An 18,581-nucleotide genomic window follows, 5' to 3' on the forward strand; every position below is an offset into this window, starting at 1 on the left:
CATTTTGTCTTCAAAGTCTTTATTGCATCAACGTAACATACTCCAAATGTGAAGCAACACTTCTAAGTGAAGCGTGTTCCTGTTGTAAACAACTCAGCTCTTTGAAACTTTTATTAAACAGTGCATAGCATATGGCTTTTGATTGGCAATTTTAAGATTGCAAGGTGATTAAAAGTACAGCTTGCAAAGATGTAAAAGTGCCATTAAGAACTTCAAAAATTTTCAAATTGTTTAAGCATGTGAGCTGAGTTATGCCTCTGTAGAGTAGTTGACTCTGCAAATTGGTGATTCTACAGAAGGGTTAATGCTTCAGTAATGAAAAGAAAAAATTAAAAGTCCCTCTTTACAGTCTTGAAAGTTGCAAAAGCAATGACTTTGTGGAAGCTGGAAGTAGTAGGGGGGACTGTAGAGAATTCCCCTAAGAAATGGGTATGAATTCAGTAATTTATACCTAGGAAATAACCAAAGTATGCCAGGGTAACCAACATATAGGTAAGGGGGTTGAAACAATAAATACAAAGTGCATGCTCATATGGGAATTCTTTTTCTTCCAGACTTTTAGCACCAACAAGGCTGAGTGGATACCTAAGGATGACTGAAAACTCTGCTGGTAGGTGAGGTTATTAGAATCACAGCACTGCTTTGATTGAAAAAACCTTTTGGATTCCCTCAGCACAGAACATTTTAAATAAATTCTCACAAGAAGGTGCTTTATGGTGAATACTGGAAATAGGAACACGCACAGGTGCTCTGACCTACCCCACACTTCTTACTGCTGGCCACGGGTAAGGCAGAACAGGCTCCCTCTCCTACCGCTCCCCTCTGCCTTGTGTAGGAAGAAGTCAGAGCTGTTCTCACAGCTCTTGCCTGCATCTCTGCATAACTGAACTTGAAATGTGAGTACTGAAATAACATGTTCTAAAATATTTGCTTGTGTTAGTCCTTGTGTTCATAATTTGAAGACATATTTAAACACGTTGATAGATCAATAAAGAAGAAACCTAGATGTAAAAAAAGAATTTAAAAATTGCCCTGTAAATTCTTACATGTAAAAGGCACTAACACTTTCTAGGCTATTAAGATCATTCTAGTATTTGAAAGTAATAAGGTATTGTGGATATGCCTGAATGTCATTAAATATGACAAACACTGTTGGATTAAACTCATCATCAACCACGCTGTCGTACAGGTCAGTAGGATCTGCTGGGCTCCTTGGTGGTGGAGCCTTTAGTCCTTCTCTCCCATTACAGTATTGCCCAGTTAGGACCCGAGCCAAGTACATGTGTTTTTGGCCTTTCACATCTGGAATGGAGTAAGTATCCCGAGCAGAGTAAGATGCATGAACAGCAAAGTAGGTTCCATTTCCAATGGCTGCAGCTGTTAGGAAAGACAACATTTTCAAATACAGTTAGTGTTCTTATTCTCCTAAGAATCTCTACTAAAACTTCTTTTTTTTTTTTTAACACTGCAGAGGCTAAAAATGTGGTTAGAGTTCAAACACAAAATTCTAGTAATAATCCTTTGTATCAGAATCAAATATGAACCCACATAGATACCAGGTAAGTATCAACACGCAGGTTTTTACTTCCCTTTCCTATGGAGAAAAGGGCTCCTCTGTTTAGCATGGTTTAGCCTGCCATCGATCAAACTGCAATTCTTCAGAGACTTTTGGACTTAAAATGACTATGTAATTATAGTTTTCTAGTCACACTTCCCAGCAAGTTAGAGGAATCACATGTCTTTGTTCAAGAGAGATTTCTTTTTTCTGACATTGCTAAAAAGCTGTTCAAGCCAGACAGGTCCTTCCTATCTGTCTGCCCTGATCCTTGGATACTTTTCCTTGGCTACATAGCCTGACAGAAGGGGAGTGTACCTTCCCAATTGTTAATCACAGCTGAGATGAAAAGGTGTCAATATCCACCAGCAGAGAGAAGACATGGGGATCTAGGGCTCTTGCTTCCTGAGTAAATCCAACCTCCTGACACTACCAAAGAGCAGGAAAGCGAAACTACATCTCTGGTCATGTTTTAAAAAGAAGTTGTGGCTGCCATTCCTACCTGTGCACAACCTGATATATTTTGTGTATGCTGGGCTTCATTTATTCAAGAAAATCTCAGTTCAAGTACCCTCCAGAGTATCCAGACAGAGAAAGGTCTACTTCTGGATCCAGACCACACTGAAGTGTCAACTAGATCTGAGTTAAGCTGCCCAGCTCTCTCAAGATCAAATCAGCCCTAGGCATGTACAATTCTGTCTTAAGGAAGAAAACATTAAGAGCAAAAATTAAGGACTTTTGAAGTGAGGTTACATGGCCACTAAAATCAACTAGCATCTCAATTCAGTTCACGTTCCACTTCTTCGGATCCTGTCTTTCATCTTTGAATGCTGCCAAATAATACACATAGCATGACTGTACTAGAGGAAGTGGACAAAACAAGCTTTGAACTAATGCAGAAAATCTTTATGCTAAATATTTAAGTTGTCTCTAACAACTATTAAAGGCTAAGAATTAAATCATGAATCTCATCGATTTTGTGAGCATAAAATTGATAAGGATGTGGCATCTTATGCTGTCCTAATCTTTGGAGGCAACAGGAGAAGTATCTGCACTTCTGCTTTGCTACCTGTCTTTGACTGAGAGGAGAGGAGATACCATCAGCTAGTAGCTGTTACCTCAGCAGAGGATGTTGAACAGTGTTCCTTGTTCCTTTCTCTAGGTAAATGATACAAAACAATTCCCAAAAGTTGCCCAGGCTTCATTTCAGAGTAGGTGAACTCTTTGATATCCTTTACATGGTGGCATCCAGCAACAAGGGATTAAGTGAACAAGGTAATTCCTCTTTCCATACAGATTAATCTCAGGAGATGTTAATTACTGTGTTCTCTAATTTCATTCAGGTTCCATGTTGTGCTGACAGCACTGTAACACTGACATCCTGTAGCACTCATACATGTCTAGGAAATTAACTGATTCGGATAATGACTCACCATTCTTTCCAGCATACCCACGATTAAATCCATAGTAGTTAATTGAGTTCAATGAGGATGCAGCTGTCCCATGAAATAGCAACTTCTCATTATTTTCACTTTTGTTCTTTTTACAGAGAAATTTTTTTTTTAATTGGTATGTCTGCCAGAGGACGCGATTTTGTACTCTTTCAATCTGCAAAATTACAAAATTAACTATATTTATACTAGGGATAAATAGGATAGGGATGAATATTTATCATGGTAGGAAAGCATTAAAATGAAATCAAACTGAAAGAATTACAGCAATTTTCACTATGTTCTGTTAGCGTGAGGTTTGGGTAGAAGAACTGAATATGTAAGCCTCCTGAAAAATCAGAAACCAAAGCAGCTTATAAGAGAGTTTCAAGCTTTGTAATTTTGGGTAAACATTTGTCTTGCCTAGTATACCAGGTACCCAGCAGTCATGGTAGCTGTGCATTGTCATTTCTAGAAAGAGGCAGCTGTACCACTGCTAGAGGCAATGACATAAGATGCTTTCTATACATCCTAATCATCTTTACTGATGATTTTCTCACTAAAGGATACACTGTAGCAATAGCATTATGTTGAGTTTAAGTTTCTCTTCTAGATCTAAGCTTGCAAGTCAAAATTGCTTCCTCTAATGTGTAGCTTAGCAACCCGTAAGAAAGTACTATATAAAAATCACTTGGTGGGAGGATGGATGTTGCTGGCTCCCTATGCCAAGAATGTGAATACAGCTTAAGGGGAAGCAGTGTCTCTGCATCAAAGTATAATCTTAAAGGCATTGCTGTAACTGCTTTCCATTTTTTAACAGAAAAAGACATAATGTCATTACTTGATTTTTTTCTATAGTACACTAATGTTTTGTTCTCTTTGTGTGTTTTCATGCCCATGCTCATCGAAGCTTGTGATGGAAGAAAAATTTTAAACACATTATTCTTACTCCTAATTTGATTGTATGTTCTACTGTTTATCTCTTGTCTTGATTCAGAACAATTCCATCTTCTCCCTGGCAATTAAATCTCTGTGCATTGTGTTGCAGACTTCTAAATAAGCAGGATCAAATATTGACACTGGTTAAAACTGCCAGCCAAGACTGAAAAGCTCTGGGATGATAGGGAAGAAGGTGTAAATTAGTCCAAAGCTTTACGTCAGTCTACCAGGATTTTGTTGGGGTTTTTTTCCTGTATTCTGAATGCATTTACTCATGCCTCCATTTCAATACAGAATTTCCTAATTAGAAATACCACATTAACTAGTGAGTACCACATTAGTCGAACAAAGAGTTAGCCTGAAGACTGACAGTCACTGGTTTTGCACCATTAGATGGCAGAAATAGCAGAACAGCTCTGAGGAAACTTGCTTTGATTTATATCCATCCTGTACAGTGCTGGGGACACTGACATACAAAAGGTGTATTGGGTTTCAGACACCTTATAAGCAAATATTTAGAAAGTATATTAAAGTTTCTTGCCCAAGCATTGACATTTGCCCCCCTCCCCACCCCATATGATATCACCTGCTCTATATTAAAGTTCGGACATGTTTTCCTAAACATCTTCTCAACTGTTCTATATTCGGGATGTGATGGCTTGAGATTCACCAGTTTGACATGTTCATTTTGCATGTCTGTCCACTCCTTAGGGAGCTCTATCGACTGCATATCTGCAAAACAGAGGTTGCATTATTATGACAGAGAACTAGCTCAGCTTCACAGGCCACATCTTACAAACCACCTGCACAGAGAAGGCTAAGAGGACAGGACCTTCTGCAATATTTCATTTAACGAGTACTCTTGCTCTTCCAAACATTGCTGTCTTTGTAATGCACTATTAAGGCTTTACATTTTGTCTAATTATCCCCATACCAATATCTAACTAAAACAAGCTTTAAAACCCCAGAAGAATTTTATGTATTCTTCATACACCACTTCCTTTGTAAGATTTAAGCATGAAATCTATGCTCACCAGTCACATTTGTACAGATAATGTTTGCACTTAAACTGATGTTCTGACTTCACTCATACTTGGCACTGATTATGAAACTCAAAACTGCTGGTGAAGGAAAAAAACAAAAAAAATAAAAAGGGAAAAAAGCTATGGACTACCTTACTCCTTTGGGATACCCGAGTTTGCATTTATCCGAATCATCATTCAATAATCACAATTCAAGCTCTTTTATTTAACAAAAATGTCATTTACCTTCATCCTTTGCCACACGTTGGAGGTTTATAGCTTTTCCTTGGTCATCAGTAGCCTTTAGAGTATTCAGATCCACCTTGTAGTTCTTCTTGTTAATTTTGACATTCAGATATGGTTTTTTAAATAGTTTGGCATGCTCCAGCTGCGTATTTGTCAGTTTATCAAAAGCAACAAAGCTATCATTCCTTCCTGGATACCTCCATTCTACCAGGTTATAAAGAAGTTCTGCCTTGGATTGTTCTTCTTCAGTAGACTTAATTTGTTGGATCATTCTTTGAACTTCTAGAGAAACGGAATAGACATCCCTGCTAATACCAGAAATTTTAATTTGAGGGGGAGAAAGCTTATTTTCAAGCTGAATGGTGACTTGCTTTCTTCTCTGGAGATCTTCCAAAATGGTAATTTGTGTCTCATCAAAACTTTCAATTGCCTCATCTGCAACAGTATTTTCAAGGTGTTCCTTTAAAATTAAATCCTTTATCCAGGACTCAGTTGCATCCACCTTTTCTTGGCTTTCTCCACAAATTTGAAATGTAACTAAATGAACTTTCTTCTCCAAAACCATTAACTTTTTATTCTCAGAAGATTGTTTTTTGCCCCAAAAAAAGGCTGTGGATAAATATATGACAATTAGTAGTTGTAAATAAAAGAACTTCAGTTTTATTTGCCCACACACACAGAAAACACACCAACTTACATTTAAATGTAGATAACAATGATTCCATTGTGGATGAAGCTGCATGTTCTCTTTTCTTCATGCTTTCATAAAAGTCTGTGAGCATATTTAGCTGGAAGACGACTATTTTAATTGTCTGTAAATGCTGTACTGATTTTTGTCTTGCAAATTCCACTATAGCACCCAACATTTCATCAGCTACCTTGGCTGGACTCTGTCCTGCTTGACCTAAACAAAAATAAAAGGCACATATCAGTGAACAGTTTTTGTGCAAGTCTACTGTTACTCGTATTAAGTTTGTCTGTTTCTGAACTACCCCCATCACAGCCCTCACTGCTTTCCCAAGAAAACACAAACCTGTTCCAATAGCTGGCAAGGCAACAGATTTGTACATCCTTTGTTCACACTCATGAAGCACTTGGGAGACCTGACTCTTCACCTGGTTATCAGTAATCAAATGGATGATTTTACTGCACAACAGATTCCCACCCTGTGTAGTAATAAAGCCACTTTGATACCGCCCAGCTGCAAGAGAGAAGATAAAGAAGGAGACATAACATTTACAAAGTTGCAATCTCTTCTGGTAATATTGATTTGTTATATTGGTGCTACAAGAGAAGTGGAAAAAGTGGAGAGAAATACACTGTGAACTATTTTATTGTGGGTTTACTTGTTCTGGTTTTCTCTGTAAATACTCTGCAGGGTTTCTTTGAGAAATCAATTCACGTACATGTGTTTTCTAATTTCCTAAGATCTCTGCTACAAAATATTTCCCTATTACATGCAATTTAAGAATTTATGATGACTTTGAATACATCTCACTTTTATTTAAAAGCATTCCAAATTAATTTATATGTGAAAACCTTTCTTATGCCACTTATTCCTTGAAAGCCCAAATTTTTATTCTGCAGAAGAGCTGAGTGCTAAACATAGTATCATTAAGATTATGTCCAACTGATCTAAGAATGGTATGGAATTTTAAAAAAGATGTTTGTGATTTCTCAGAGCACTCATGTTTGCTTACAAAATGCAGTCATATTGTGAGGATGAATGGATTGATGAGCACAGAGTTCCAGACCACCTCACAGATCACAAAGGTAATGACTGTGAGATGCTCTGCAAGCACTGAGATCAGGCTGATAAATTCACTTTGATAAAAAGGTTTATCTGCCAGGTGATTTTCTTATGACTCTCAGGGTTTTCTGAATAATATTTTGTACATTAAATTAAAATGTAATTTGGATCATTGTAATGGGGTTTTAAGTTCCTGAAAACATTATCGTTTCTTTGCTTAGTCCATTCCAACAAAAACAGAAAAAAAAAAAGCACTGGCACAAAGAGTTTTATTTTAAGTTGAGGGTAAGGAGTATTTCATAGTAGTATGTTGATATGGCCTTGCTCTGTGATGGAGTTTCCTTGGGAAACAAGCAGGGTGTAGCTCTGCACAGGAATGCAGATATGAGCATATTTACCAAACAAGTTGGAGCCAAGCCTTTTATCTTGTCCTGTACAGAATAGTTTGGAAATCAGAAAGACATAAAAGTGGCTGTTTGAAATGAAAGAAAAGGAAAATCAATGTAATAGTTCTGAGAACAGAGATATTTGCTTGATTTGAAGTTAATGATATATGTGTGTTTGTACAAAAGTTCCTACAGAGCAAAAGGCTGGGAAAAAAATCCAGGAAACTCCATCTTGAAAGACAATTTCCAGACTTAGAGCAGGCACATTTTGTTTATGCATCTAAAATGTCCCTTTCTATGCTTGTAGTGGCCAACCACAGTGAGCTGGAATTTTACTGCTCTACTGGTCTGGCAGAATGCAGACTACAGAGTAACTTAGGATCAGGGTTGTCCTGATTTCAGCTGGGATACAGTTAATTTTCTTCTTAGTAGCCAGTACAGGCCTATGTTTTGGATCCAGTATGAGAATAAAGTGCAGAACACGTTGATGTTTTAGTTGCTGCTAAACAACTGTGATTAGAAAAATTTTCAATGTATGTGTCAAAACGAGAACAGGGATTTTCAAAGTTCCTAAAAGTGAAAGCTGTGTTTTTCAGATAAAATAATTATGTCATCAGAGTAGAGAATTACAAAACAACTTCAAGTTTTCAGAGAGAATGATAATAAAAAAAGAATAGTATGCTTTAACATACCATATTGAGCACATTCATCTGCTACCTGGGAACCAGCAGCATCCATAATTGCTTTGAAGACCCCTTAAATCACACAAGAAAAGCACACATGTTCACTAAGTCACCTTAACTATCTCTACTTAAAACTCTACCCAACTTCTGTACTCTACACATACCCTAAATTCTTGTATGGCAAGATACCACAAAGTTCAAAACCTTGACAGTTTCCCTAAGTACTGTCCATGACACACTGCACTAGCTGCAGAGAGAACATTTCCTTCACTGCTGAATACAAGTCATTAAGAACAACTCCTACTTCATAGTTTCACTAGCCAAACCTGTATGCCCTTCACCAAACTCTCCAATGGCTTTGAACTATATCATTTGGTATCTTTCATGCTTATAATTCACCATGTCAAAACCCTCTGCTTCTTACAGAGCACTTTACTTAACCAGGGCTTTGTCTTACAGTGAAACATTTTAGGATAAGAGCATTTTTTCGGAATTATACTTAATCTAAAAATTCCCTTTTATTTAAACATTTTTTGGTTTTAAGCAAGAAAAACCTGGTCAGATGCCTTCTGTTTGGAAATGAAATCAAATATACAGGACGTGTAAAAAAACCTGTTTAAGATCTATTTCCTGGCTAATCACAACTCTTTATCTGTCATCTGAAAAACACTTCATAAAAGTTTCCCTTGTGGACAATTCTTTCCTGTGATGCCTTAAGAGGACTCCTAGAAACAGAGACTAGACAGGAGTAAGGGAATAAAAGTAGGTATTTGTTTGAAAGGCCTTCAAAGGTACACCCTGGGGCCAGAGGCTACTGCCAAGGTGGACCTCAAGATGGACCACAAGTCACGAGTTCTTTACCCTTTTATAGGTTTGGTTCATTTGCATAGCAGGGTTAATTCTCCAATTAAAGCTTCAGTTTTCCCCTCAGCTTAACCCCCCTTAGCGGCTCTCTGGTTTATACTTTTGCCCTAGGACAGTCTTGGTGTCCTTGGAGAGCAGGCCCAGAGAGGCTTTGTTATGTCTACCTAGCATGAGAGAGCAGAAATTAACAGGCTACAAGAAACTTCAGAGTCACACACCAAGCAGTGCAGAATTTGAAAAATATAAAGGTTAAAACCTAAGGCATCATCTGTACCCCTTTCTAAAAAGTAGCCCAGATTTATTGCTAAGGAACTACGTATTCAATAGAATACCTGTTTTGGCATCAAATGATGAATTTGCTAAGTTTACAATAACCTCTGTATCTTCCATGGTAATATCTCCCCCAATTACTTGGAGTGTGATGGAACCAATCTTCATTTCATTAGCTCCCAATATTTCAGTAGGAACAGGCTTAATGAAATCTGCAAGGGGAAGAAAAATACATTAAATCACTTCTCCTTCAGTTTGGAGTATTATTCTCTTCCACTGATCAAAACTTCTACTTATCCTTTTAAGGAATATGCTCTAGATCAGTTTGATGGATGTAGAGTGTCTCTGCTTTTCTCTTTATTCCCTTTCTGAAAGCTGGGAGGCACAGTATTCTTCCTGTTTAAATCGTGTGGAAGTGAAACCATTTCTACTCCTGTAAATTTATGCAATATGAATTCAGAGAACGCCTTCAGGGTTTATCTGATCTGACCAGCTCTGTAACAGAGCTTCCTAAACTAATTCTTACAAGAAATGGAGCATCCAGTTAAAGTGTTGCCAGTAATGGAGATCAGATCACATCCCTTTTGTAAGTTATTTCATATTTGCCTTCATGGATACAAAACTGTTCATTTCTTCTAGTCTAAACTTATCTAACTCATGTTTTATCTGCCCACTCTTAACTTCATCTCTCTGATACTCAGCAACTGAGGCAGAAGAGCTTTATATCCTTACAAATAAGCCTCTGCCCTTGATGCAGTACACTCACATTTTGGCTATTGTGTCCCACTATTGTCAATTAACTAATGGAAAGGAAATGATCCACTATATATATGTGTGTGTATATATATGTAGGAGATTAAAGGTACAAAAATACATTTGGCCAAGTGAGAGCAAGATCTTATATCCTTTGAGCAGGACAAACTACTGTGTCTCCTATCAGAACACCCTCTTTGTTATGATAAGACTGGCCTCACTGAGAGTTGACCATGCCCTCAACAAAAGAAATTCCTCCCTGAGAATTTTACAAATGACATTTAAGAATGCAAGTCCATTAGGAGGAAAAAAAATGCCCTCTTCCCTGATGGTATTTCTTCTGTTTCCTGATACATATAAAACCACTTAACAGCATTTACATTCTCCCCCATGTCCCACCTCCTATCCCTACAAAACTTACTTGGCTGTGCTGCTGTGGCATTGCAACTTTCATCTGCCCTATGTTCTAGTTCAGTGGTAAAAGCCTAAGGAGAGAAAAAAAGTACCCAAGATAGTATTTCACAGTATTTACACTGAATGTTTCTATAATTAACGTTGTCATGTAGCTCTTGCTGAGGCACCTGACACACTTTACAGTCATATTTAAGTGTCATTAATAACAGTGAAAGACCCAGTGGTGGACAGTGTGATAAAAGATATCTCTGCATTGCTAGAACTCCTCTGTCAAAAGATAAGGGAGCATCTACAAGCATTTACAGTGCCAGCAGCAAGGCCAATTTTGTCTGCAGCTTCTGCTTGCTGAGAGTTTGTATTTCAGAGACACTGGAAAGACATCTCATTGTCACTGGCCCACTGCAGTAAGAAAGTGCCAAATTATTCCCGTAGAAAGCAGTTAAGTAAAATAGATTATTAAAGTGTAACTACAGCAGTATGTTACAAAGACAGCTTTGTCTTGAGAAGAACTACCTGAATGCAATCAAGATCTTTTGGGTTCAAGAGAAAATGAACTTCCTGGAGATTCTTGCAAGTGTGACTACTACTGAACCTGAATACCACATCAAACATCAACTTAGAAACAATTATTTTAGGAAATCCAAATCCTCCAGCCCCAATAGCTGGGAAAGTGATCGATTTCAGTCCAAGTTCTTCAGTTTTCTTCAAGCAGAAATTGATTACATCTTCTAGGACCTGTAAAACACAGCAAAGACACTTTTTTTCTAAAGGCATCATTTATTATTAGTTCCAAAGAAACTGGTATGACAAGCAGCTCTGAGTTCATCAAGGCATCTTTAAGGTCACTCCAACAGAAGAAAATGGAGTCAAGTCATCTAAAATAACTATGTTAAAACCTGAAATTTCAGGGCAGATCCCAAATAAGTATGTAGCTGCGGGTGGGTTAATAATTAAAATATACCTTCTCTGACTGTCCTCCATCCCACTTGGGTAGTATGGCATGAAACACAGCCTTGCAGGCCATAGCACATCCACTGGTGCAGACTACAGGACCAGCAACCTGACTTTGTGTTTTGGTGTCAAACTCATCTTGGAGAGCTGGTCCAGCTCTTTCCAGCAAGGCTTTGCAAAGAGGCCCCACGCCAAACTTCAGATCTGTGCCAACGCTGTTGACGACAACATCCGTCTGCAACAAGATTACAAAGAAAATAGCTACAGCCAGAATTCAACCAAAAATATGCACCAAGATTAAAAGCCCTACCAAAGCAACACACAGCAAAAGGAACAAGATGCCAGTAGATACCCAAAGCAGCAGCCCAGACAGGTACCCATTTCCCCTAATATCCAACCAAGATAGCTACAGATCATACAAGTACTGTTAGGAAGTACTTTAGAATTTCTCCTTTAGGAAAAAAAAGCAAAATCTTTTACATATTGGCCTTGGATCTGGAAAACGAACAAGACCTAGCTGGGAATGAAACACCCTGAAATTCACAGCTGCCCTCTAGAAATGGCTGCAGTGACAGATCTCACTCTACACTCAAGTTTTGCAAGCTTGCGTCCTTGTTTAGCTAGCACACAGCTGATCTTTCCTTATGTAGCAAGTGCTTGTAAAACCTACTGTCCCATCCTTTTTCATTTAAATTGAAAGAACTGAAAGATCTTACCATCAAGTTAGAAAGGAGTCAGAAAAGGAAAGACCTACCATGGCTTCCTGAACATTTTTCTTCTCCACTTGGATGCGAAGTCCTTCTTTTGTTATAACCATGTTCAGATCCCCTTTTCTCTTCTCCTGGCTTTTTTTTTGCTTCAGCCATTGTGGGGAGAATGATTTAGCTGAAAATACTTTTTTTACTGTCTCACTCAGAACCTGAATGATTTCTTCTGCATTACTCACAAGATGAACCTCCTTCAAACTGCTGTCCTCCATGAATTCTTCCAAGGTCTCCTTGATGGATGATGCAATTGAATCTGCACACATCTGCGGTGGAAAGCCATAAATCCCTCCGCTTATAGCAGGCAGAGCTATGGAACGATGATTGTATATTTCAGCTAGTTGTAGACATTTTTTCACTGTCTTTTTTAACAACCACGTGCACTTTTGTGATTCCTCATTGCTCCACCTGGGCCCAACAGCGTGAATGACGTTCTTGCAGGGCAGTTTCCCGGCGCCCGTGATCACTGCGCAGCCGGGCTGCAAATTCCCGTGCTTCCTCACCAGCTCATCGCACTCCTCCTGCAGTGCTGGGCCAGCCGCTCTTGACAGCACATCAGCAAGGCCACCGATGTGTTTTAGGTTTTCATTAGATGCATTCACCACAACATCAACAGGGTAATTGCACAAGTTACCTTTATACACTCCTACCACAATTCCACCTGGCAGGTTTTTTTCATAGTAGACCTTTCTTTTCACTTTATCACCAACTTCTCCATCCTTCTGTTCTTCTTCTTCCTTAATCCTAATGAAACAGCTAAACTTCTGCTTTGCCTCTAAAATACATAAATCTTGCCTCTCAGTGAAGAACTCTTTTGCACCTGGTTTATCAATTGGCACATTCTTTGAGTAAAGGGATGAGACAAATTTTTCAAACATGGTGAATGCTTCTAGCACTTTTGTTCTTGGTCCCCTCAGGGAAATACATGGTGTCTTGGTGTCAAAACATACTGTCACACCTTTCTTCTTCAATTCTTCACAAACACCAGATTTCTCCCTCTCTACAAACTGCACTATCACCACTGAATTAGCTAGGATTACTTTTTCCATGATTGTGTTTCTATCTACAAAATCATTAAGTCTCTCATAAACCTCTGTTACAGCCTTAGAAAAGCCAGCAATAATCATTTTATTTTCTTTTCCAACAGTTTGCCAAGTGATGACAATTTCCTGGGAAGAATTATATTTCTTGAGCAAGGAGAGAAGAAGACTCTTCCACTGATCCTTTTTAATGACTTCACCATCTTCCACATTGATGCACTCGTATTTTAAACCTGTTTTTATTTGCTTTTCTGCTTCTAGAAGATCTTTGGGAGCATCTCCATATAGCAAGACAGTATCATCCTGAAGTTCATAAAAAGTATTAATTTTTTCCCTAATGAATAACATATCTGACATTTTTTTATTATCTACACACCGTAGATAGTGGAAAACATGGGGATCAATGGTAACTGATGTACATGGCATACTCAATACCTTTTCCAGTAAGTCAGCTTTGATTTTATATACTTCTGCAGGTAATCCGCACAGCTGAACAGTCTTTTTTTGGTCATCATAAAAGATCTTTAGGCATGGATATTCCTTCTGAATATTCTCTTCTAACCCAGCATTGTGCAGCACAGCATACTTCCCTGGAATCACTGACACAGAAATTTCTATGCTCTGTTTTTCCCTTTCACTTTGCTTCATGCATTCCCTCACTTCTTTCTCTGCATTGTCCACTGCTGCTCTGTTTCCTGCAATCACCACCATCTCCTCAGAAATATCAGTTATGACCAGAGCACCATCTTTCAACAACCTGTTTTTCACACCTTCCCAACCCGATGAATTGACTTTACATTTTATAGCTATGTAACGTGCCATGATACGCGAGAACTCAGTGGAAGCATCTTGCTGCCATGTCTTGAGCAACTTCATCATTGGATTTTTCTGCTTGCAGAGAGATGGTGATGGGCACAACATAACTTCTGGGTTTGCACAGTCTGCCTGGGGCCATTTGAGCTCACAATGGCAAACTGCCATTTCCTGGTTTATGTCTTGGGTCAGATTGGCATGCCTTTGTAAAAACTGCCATACATATGGGTCTAGTGGCACCCTAACGGGGTCTGGCATCTTGACAGCTGGTCTTTCTTTTCCATAGAGAGCCATTCCCAGGGAGTGATAATATGGATGCACAGAAATCAGCATCTGTTCCAGTAAATGTTGCTTTCCCAGGACCGTGGTTAGATCTAGAAGTTAGTGCAAACATACACATAACATTAGCTTCAAATCAAGCAAATGTCTTTGTTCTCAGAACTATTACACTGATTTTCCTTTTCTTTTTCTTTCTCTTCAAAATGCTATTTTTACATCTTTCTGATTTCCAAACTATTCTGTACAGGACAAGATAAAAGGCTTGGCTCCAACTTGTTTGGTAAATATGCTCATATCTGCATTCCTGTGCAGAGCTACACCCTGCTTGTTTCCCAAGGAAACTCCATCACAGAGCAAGGCCATATCAACATACTACTATGAAATACTCCTTACCCTCAACTTAAAATAAAACTCTTTGTGCCAGTGCATTTTTTTTTCTGTTTTTGTTGGAATGGACTAAGCAAAGAAACGATAATGTTTTCAGGAACTTAAAACCCCATTACAATGATCCAAATGACATTTTAAAACTTTTATCTCAAAGTAAATTTACTAAGCCAGGAGTCTCCAAACACAGGTATTTACCAGAAGTTGCACTGGCACAAAAACTGGAGAGTAATTCAAGGAATGCAAGGAATAGTAACAAGATTGTTCTTTAGCTCTGTTCTTCCCTGACAATGAAGATATTTGACCTTAGTTTCTGAAAGTTAACTGTGCAAGCTGAAGTCACTGACAGATCCTCTACCTACAAGTACAACTAATCTGGTATTGCAGATAAAATCCACTGCAAATGGAGAAAAAACACCAGTGAGAAGAACCCATGCACAAGGCAGGTATTAAAATGAATCTCTGGTAACAGAAGAAAATAAACAAACAAAACAAAAGCCCCAATAGTTTCTGAAGTCCTAGACATGCAGCAGTATTTCTACACCCAGAGAACTTCCCAGGAACAGGACAGTGTACACTGACTTCAGTGAGAGAAAGCCAGGCTTCTCCTAATGCCCACATTTGCAGTAACTTTCTTGTGGGTCATCTGCCTGTGAGCACCTTGGTCAGGCAAAGGACAGTGTTACCTTTGTGGTCACAGAAAGTAACGATGGCCGAGTTTTCTGTGGGGAAGAGCTGGACATCTGACACGGGCCCCCCTCCGCTCCGCGCACTCTCAAAGTACACTGTGAGGTAGTCTGTGGAAATGCTGTCTGGTAGGTTTTCAGCCTTGATGGCCTGTGTCAATTCAAGAAGCCTGGCAGTCATTTTGAATTCTCTAACTCTCTTGTCTTGTGAATATTTTTGGACAAATTCCTTAGTATCTGTAAGCAGAAGAGCAGTATGAATGGACTGTATTTTCCTGTGTCATTATTAGCCCTGGTTATCACTTCAGGCAGAGACATGAGCAGAGTCTACTCCCTGTATTTGGAACAAAATGGTCTCTGGTGCCACATAACTTTGTGTTGTAATAAAAAAGGTGAAAAGCACACAACCATGTTACTCTCTGCTATTCACTACCAGTATGTTTCTGTTCCCATCTCATAAGTGTATGTCTTCTCTAAAGGAGACTTTATATAATCTCCAAACTCAGTGCACTTCTACTTCTTCATCTAACCCAAAACAAGACAGAAACAACAAAGTATTCTTATCCAATTTCAATAAAGATGCCAGATTTTTCCTTTTTCAGTGTAACATTTGGATCACGGGCACTTTTGTGGAGCTGTATACAAGGCATCTTTCTTGAGAGACTGCAATCTGGGTACTTTTTTAAAACAGTCTGGATCTCTAATGGGAGAGGAATCAAGCTCTGAAAGCTATTACTCATACATATACATGGAAATTAATAATGGTGTCATCCTGTCTTACCAATACTTTTTATAAAGGTAGCTACAGCAACATTTATTTCAGGTATCAGTTCAACAGTAAAGTCAGCATCTACACTCAAGCCGCTGATGTTCTCCACCAGCATCTGTAAGCAGTTTGGACTGCATGTCTTTATGTTCTCAAACACCACTGAAGGTGAGGCCTCTGCAGAGTCAGCTTCCTCCTGGAGTTCACTGTTTGGAACAAAACTCTCTGCTTTCTTCAAGGCTTTTGTATCATCTGCAGCAGAAAGATAAATAAGCCACATAAAATGTTAGTACACATTTCCTGGAATAAACAGATTCTTCTTACCCTTTCTCTCCTTTCCTTCCCCAAGAAAAGAGATTGGTAACCAAACAAATACTGCAGGGTACCTCTGGACATTTTGAGATCCAAACCAACCCAGATGCAATATTCTGCAGGCAGCTTCTTTGGGGCACAAGAATAGGGATGAGTAAACACGTCCAAGGTCACTGGTATGTCTCTGAGTCAGAGACTAAACTAAACCAAACTAAAATCCATTGAGATAAGAGGCCACAGCTGCTCAGGTGTCAGTAAGGGCTGGGAGAGACCTTGCAGCCTCTGCATCTGTTTCTTAGCCCAGGTGCAGGCAAAACAAGCCTGAACATAGCTCAGGACATCCATAGGCACCATAGGCCACCAGTAGCTCTGCATTACTTGAGGTAAAGCCTCCTGATGACCACTGTGCCCTGCCATCAGTGCAGCATGACAGCGCTGGAGGGCCCACGTGCACAGAGGGTTGACAGGGATGCAACAAAATTTTGCAAACAGAAAATATAACAGAGGTGCCCACTGAGTACCCCAGAAGTCCAGTGTCTGCCAGAGGCAAGCACATCTCCAGCTTTGAAGAGAGATGAGGGTGGAGGTGTGAGAGAACCTCTGAACTGGAATGAGCAACAGGCTGGCTCTGCCTGCTCACCAAGATACAACAACTGATACCAAACCCATAACATTTCCAGAAGATAGCTGCCTTTGAAGGCCTACCACCATAAACAAGAAGAAAACGAAACAAGAAGCAAGAGCTCTGCAGATGTTAGTTACTAATTTCTAGATTGCTGCAGGAATCATCTGTTCCACTCTGTCCAATGAAGAAAATACCGAAAGCCAGGCTGACCCAACGAAGCAATTGAGAGCAGCATCTGAAGATTTTCAGGTTCCTCTCTAGTATAACTAAAAAATATATATGACAACTTGGAGAACTGGAGCCATGTGTGGAGAAAAGCACCAACATTTTTGTTTTATGAAGAATCAGCACACAGAGTGATGGATAACATTTTACCTTTTGTTTGAAGGTTGCTCATGGCATCCAAAGCCTAAAATAAAATAATAGCCAAATATCAGTGACAGATTAGACACTCTCACCACTATTTCAAAGCTCTGGTTAGGATTACAATTTTTGTTCACCTTTGTGGGAACCGATTTTTCTTCAAATGTCTCCACTCCAGTAGCTAGTGCTGTTTCAGGCTCTGTGACAATCAACCTCAATTTTCTTTCTCCTCCCAAATGCAACTGATGAGAATGTCTCGCAAGAACTCGTTGCTTGACTAAATAAAACCAAAAAAGCCCTGAGAAAATCTGAATGGAAAACCAGCTTTACATGGCATGGCACTTTCCCACCACTACATTATGACACCGTCGCGGTTTGGGAATGGTAGTCTGCAATTTACTGTTTCCATTGAAACACGCCAGACCTCGCCGCTTGCTCACTTCCCTTCTCCCCTTCTCCCTTCCTCCCCCCTCCCCGCGCCGTGGCAGGATGGAGAGAACTGAAGGCACGTAAACGTTAAGGATTACAGGATGAGATGAGAACAATTGACTACAAACAGCAACGAAGTAAGAAAAACGAGCATGAACAACACCAGTACTGATAACAACAGACTGTGCAACACAGGCGAGCGATTCACGGTGCTCATCCGACCCCACACTAAGCAAAACTCCGGAAGAACTCCCTCTCCTTCCGTGCCCGCAGCGCATGGCTGGAGCGGGATCGAATATCCCCAGGCAGCTGGCTGTGCTCCTCCTGCCTCCTGGAGAAGTTAACCTCGCCTTGGTCGGAACAAGGATGTACAGATACACTGTCCCGCGAAATGAAAGAGCTTTAAACTCATAACACTGACACAGTATGCACAGGCGTTTTTCCTTAAAAAAATCCCGGAAGAACAGGAGAGGACAGTACTCCTGCGAAAACCCGCCAGAGATGCAAAACTCGGCTCTAGCATGTGTTTCATAGCGGTACCCGGGGAGTCCCGGTACCAGCCCCACGCCTTGAACATCCTCTTCCTGACAGTGCCGAAATGGCTTGGGTCTGTATGTCCTGAACTTACCAGCCGGGAGAGCCAGCAACTGGGAAGCATGTTAAAGCAAGAAAAAGAAAAATTGTATATAGGTATGTGGGTGTATCTCTGTGTTTCTGCATATACGTGCCTGTGTACATATACATTTAACCCAACTGCAGCTAAATCCTTTCCACTCTGCTGCAAGTTTATAAAAATATGTGCATGTTATAGATGTAATATTTTTATATATATATCTGTAACTAATCTAATTGTTAGA

At 39.5% G+C, this 18,581-nt stretch overlaps 1 protein-coding gene and 1 long non-coding RNA gene across 6 annotated transcripts in view; one reads left to right on the forward strand and one right to left on the reverse strand.

Annotated features, from left to right (window-relative positions):
- LOC125328385 (protein mono-ADP-ribosyltransferase PARP14-like) overlaps positions 1–18,581 on the reverse strand; it is a 19,486-nt gene continuing 905 nt past the window's right edge. For 2 of the 5 annotated variants that reach the window (XM_048308972.1, XM_048308970.1), the window contains exons 2-17: positions 17,433–17,572; positions 17,308–17,341; positions 16,011–16,247; positions 15,230–15,466; positions 12,018–14,254; positions 11,274–11,498; positions 10,826–11,047; positions 10,320–10,383; positions 9,208–9,357; positions 8,021–8,083; positions 6,226–6,393; positions 5,890–6,096; positions 5,193–5,801; positions 4,511–4,656; positions 2,989–3,163; positions 1–1,377 (exon numbers count right to left, since the gene is read on the reverse strand). In XM_048308972.1, coding sequence (XP_048164929.1) covers positions 1,088–1,377; positions 2,989–3,163; positions 4,511–4,656; positions 5,193–5,801; positions 5,890–6,096; positions 6,226–6,393; positions 8,021–8,083; positions 9,208–9,357; positions 10,320–10,383; positions 10,826–11,047; positions 11,274–11,498; positions 12,018–14,254; positions 15,230–15,466; positions 16,011–16,247; positions 17,308–17,329 — 5,052 coding nt within the window. In that variant the 5' untranslated portion in view covers positions 17,330–17,341; positions 17,433–17,572 and the 3' untranslated portion in view covers positions 1–1,087. Of the gene's footprint in view, positions 1,378–2,988; positions 3,164–4,510; positions 4,657–5,192; positions 5,802–5,889; positions 6,097–6,225; positions 6,394–8,020; positions 8,084–9,207; positions 9,358–10,319; positions 10,384–10,825; positions 11,048–11,273; positions 11,499–12,017; positions 14,255–15,229; positions 15,467–16,010; positions 16,248–17,307; positions 17,342–17,432; positions 17,573–17,907; positions 17,962–18,581 lie in introns of those variants that run through there. The other 3 variants (XM_048308968.1, XM_048308969.1, XM_048308967.1) reach the window with 3 other exon arrangements.
- The window catches only part of LOC125328392, a 4,136-nt gene continuing 3,328 nt past the window's right edge, over positions 17,774–18,581 (forward strand). The window contains exon 1 of the long non-coding RNA XR_007204690.1: positions 17,774–18,414. This is a non-coding gene — a long non-coding RNA (uncharacterized LOC125328392). The remainder of the gene's footprint in view (positions 18,415–18,581) is intronic.

This window comes from Corvus hawaiiensis, chromosome 7, assembly GCF_020740725.1.
Source record: "Corvus hawaiiensis isolate bCorHaw1 chromosome 7, bCorHaw1.pri.cur, whole genome shotgun sequence".
NCBI lineage: Eukaryota > Metazoa > Chordata > Aves > Passeriformes > Corvidae > Corvus > Corvus hawaiiensis.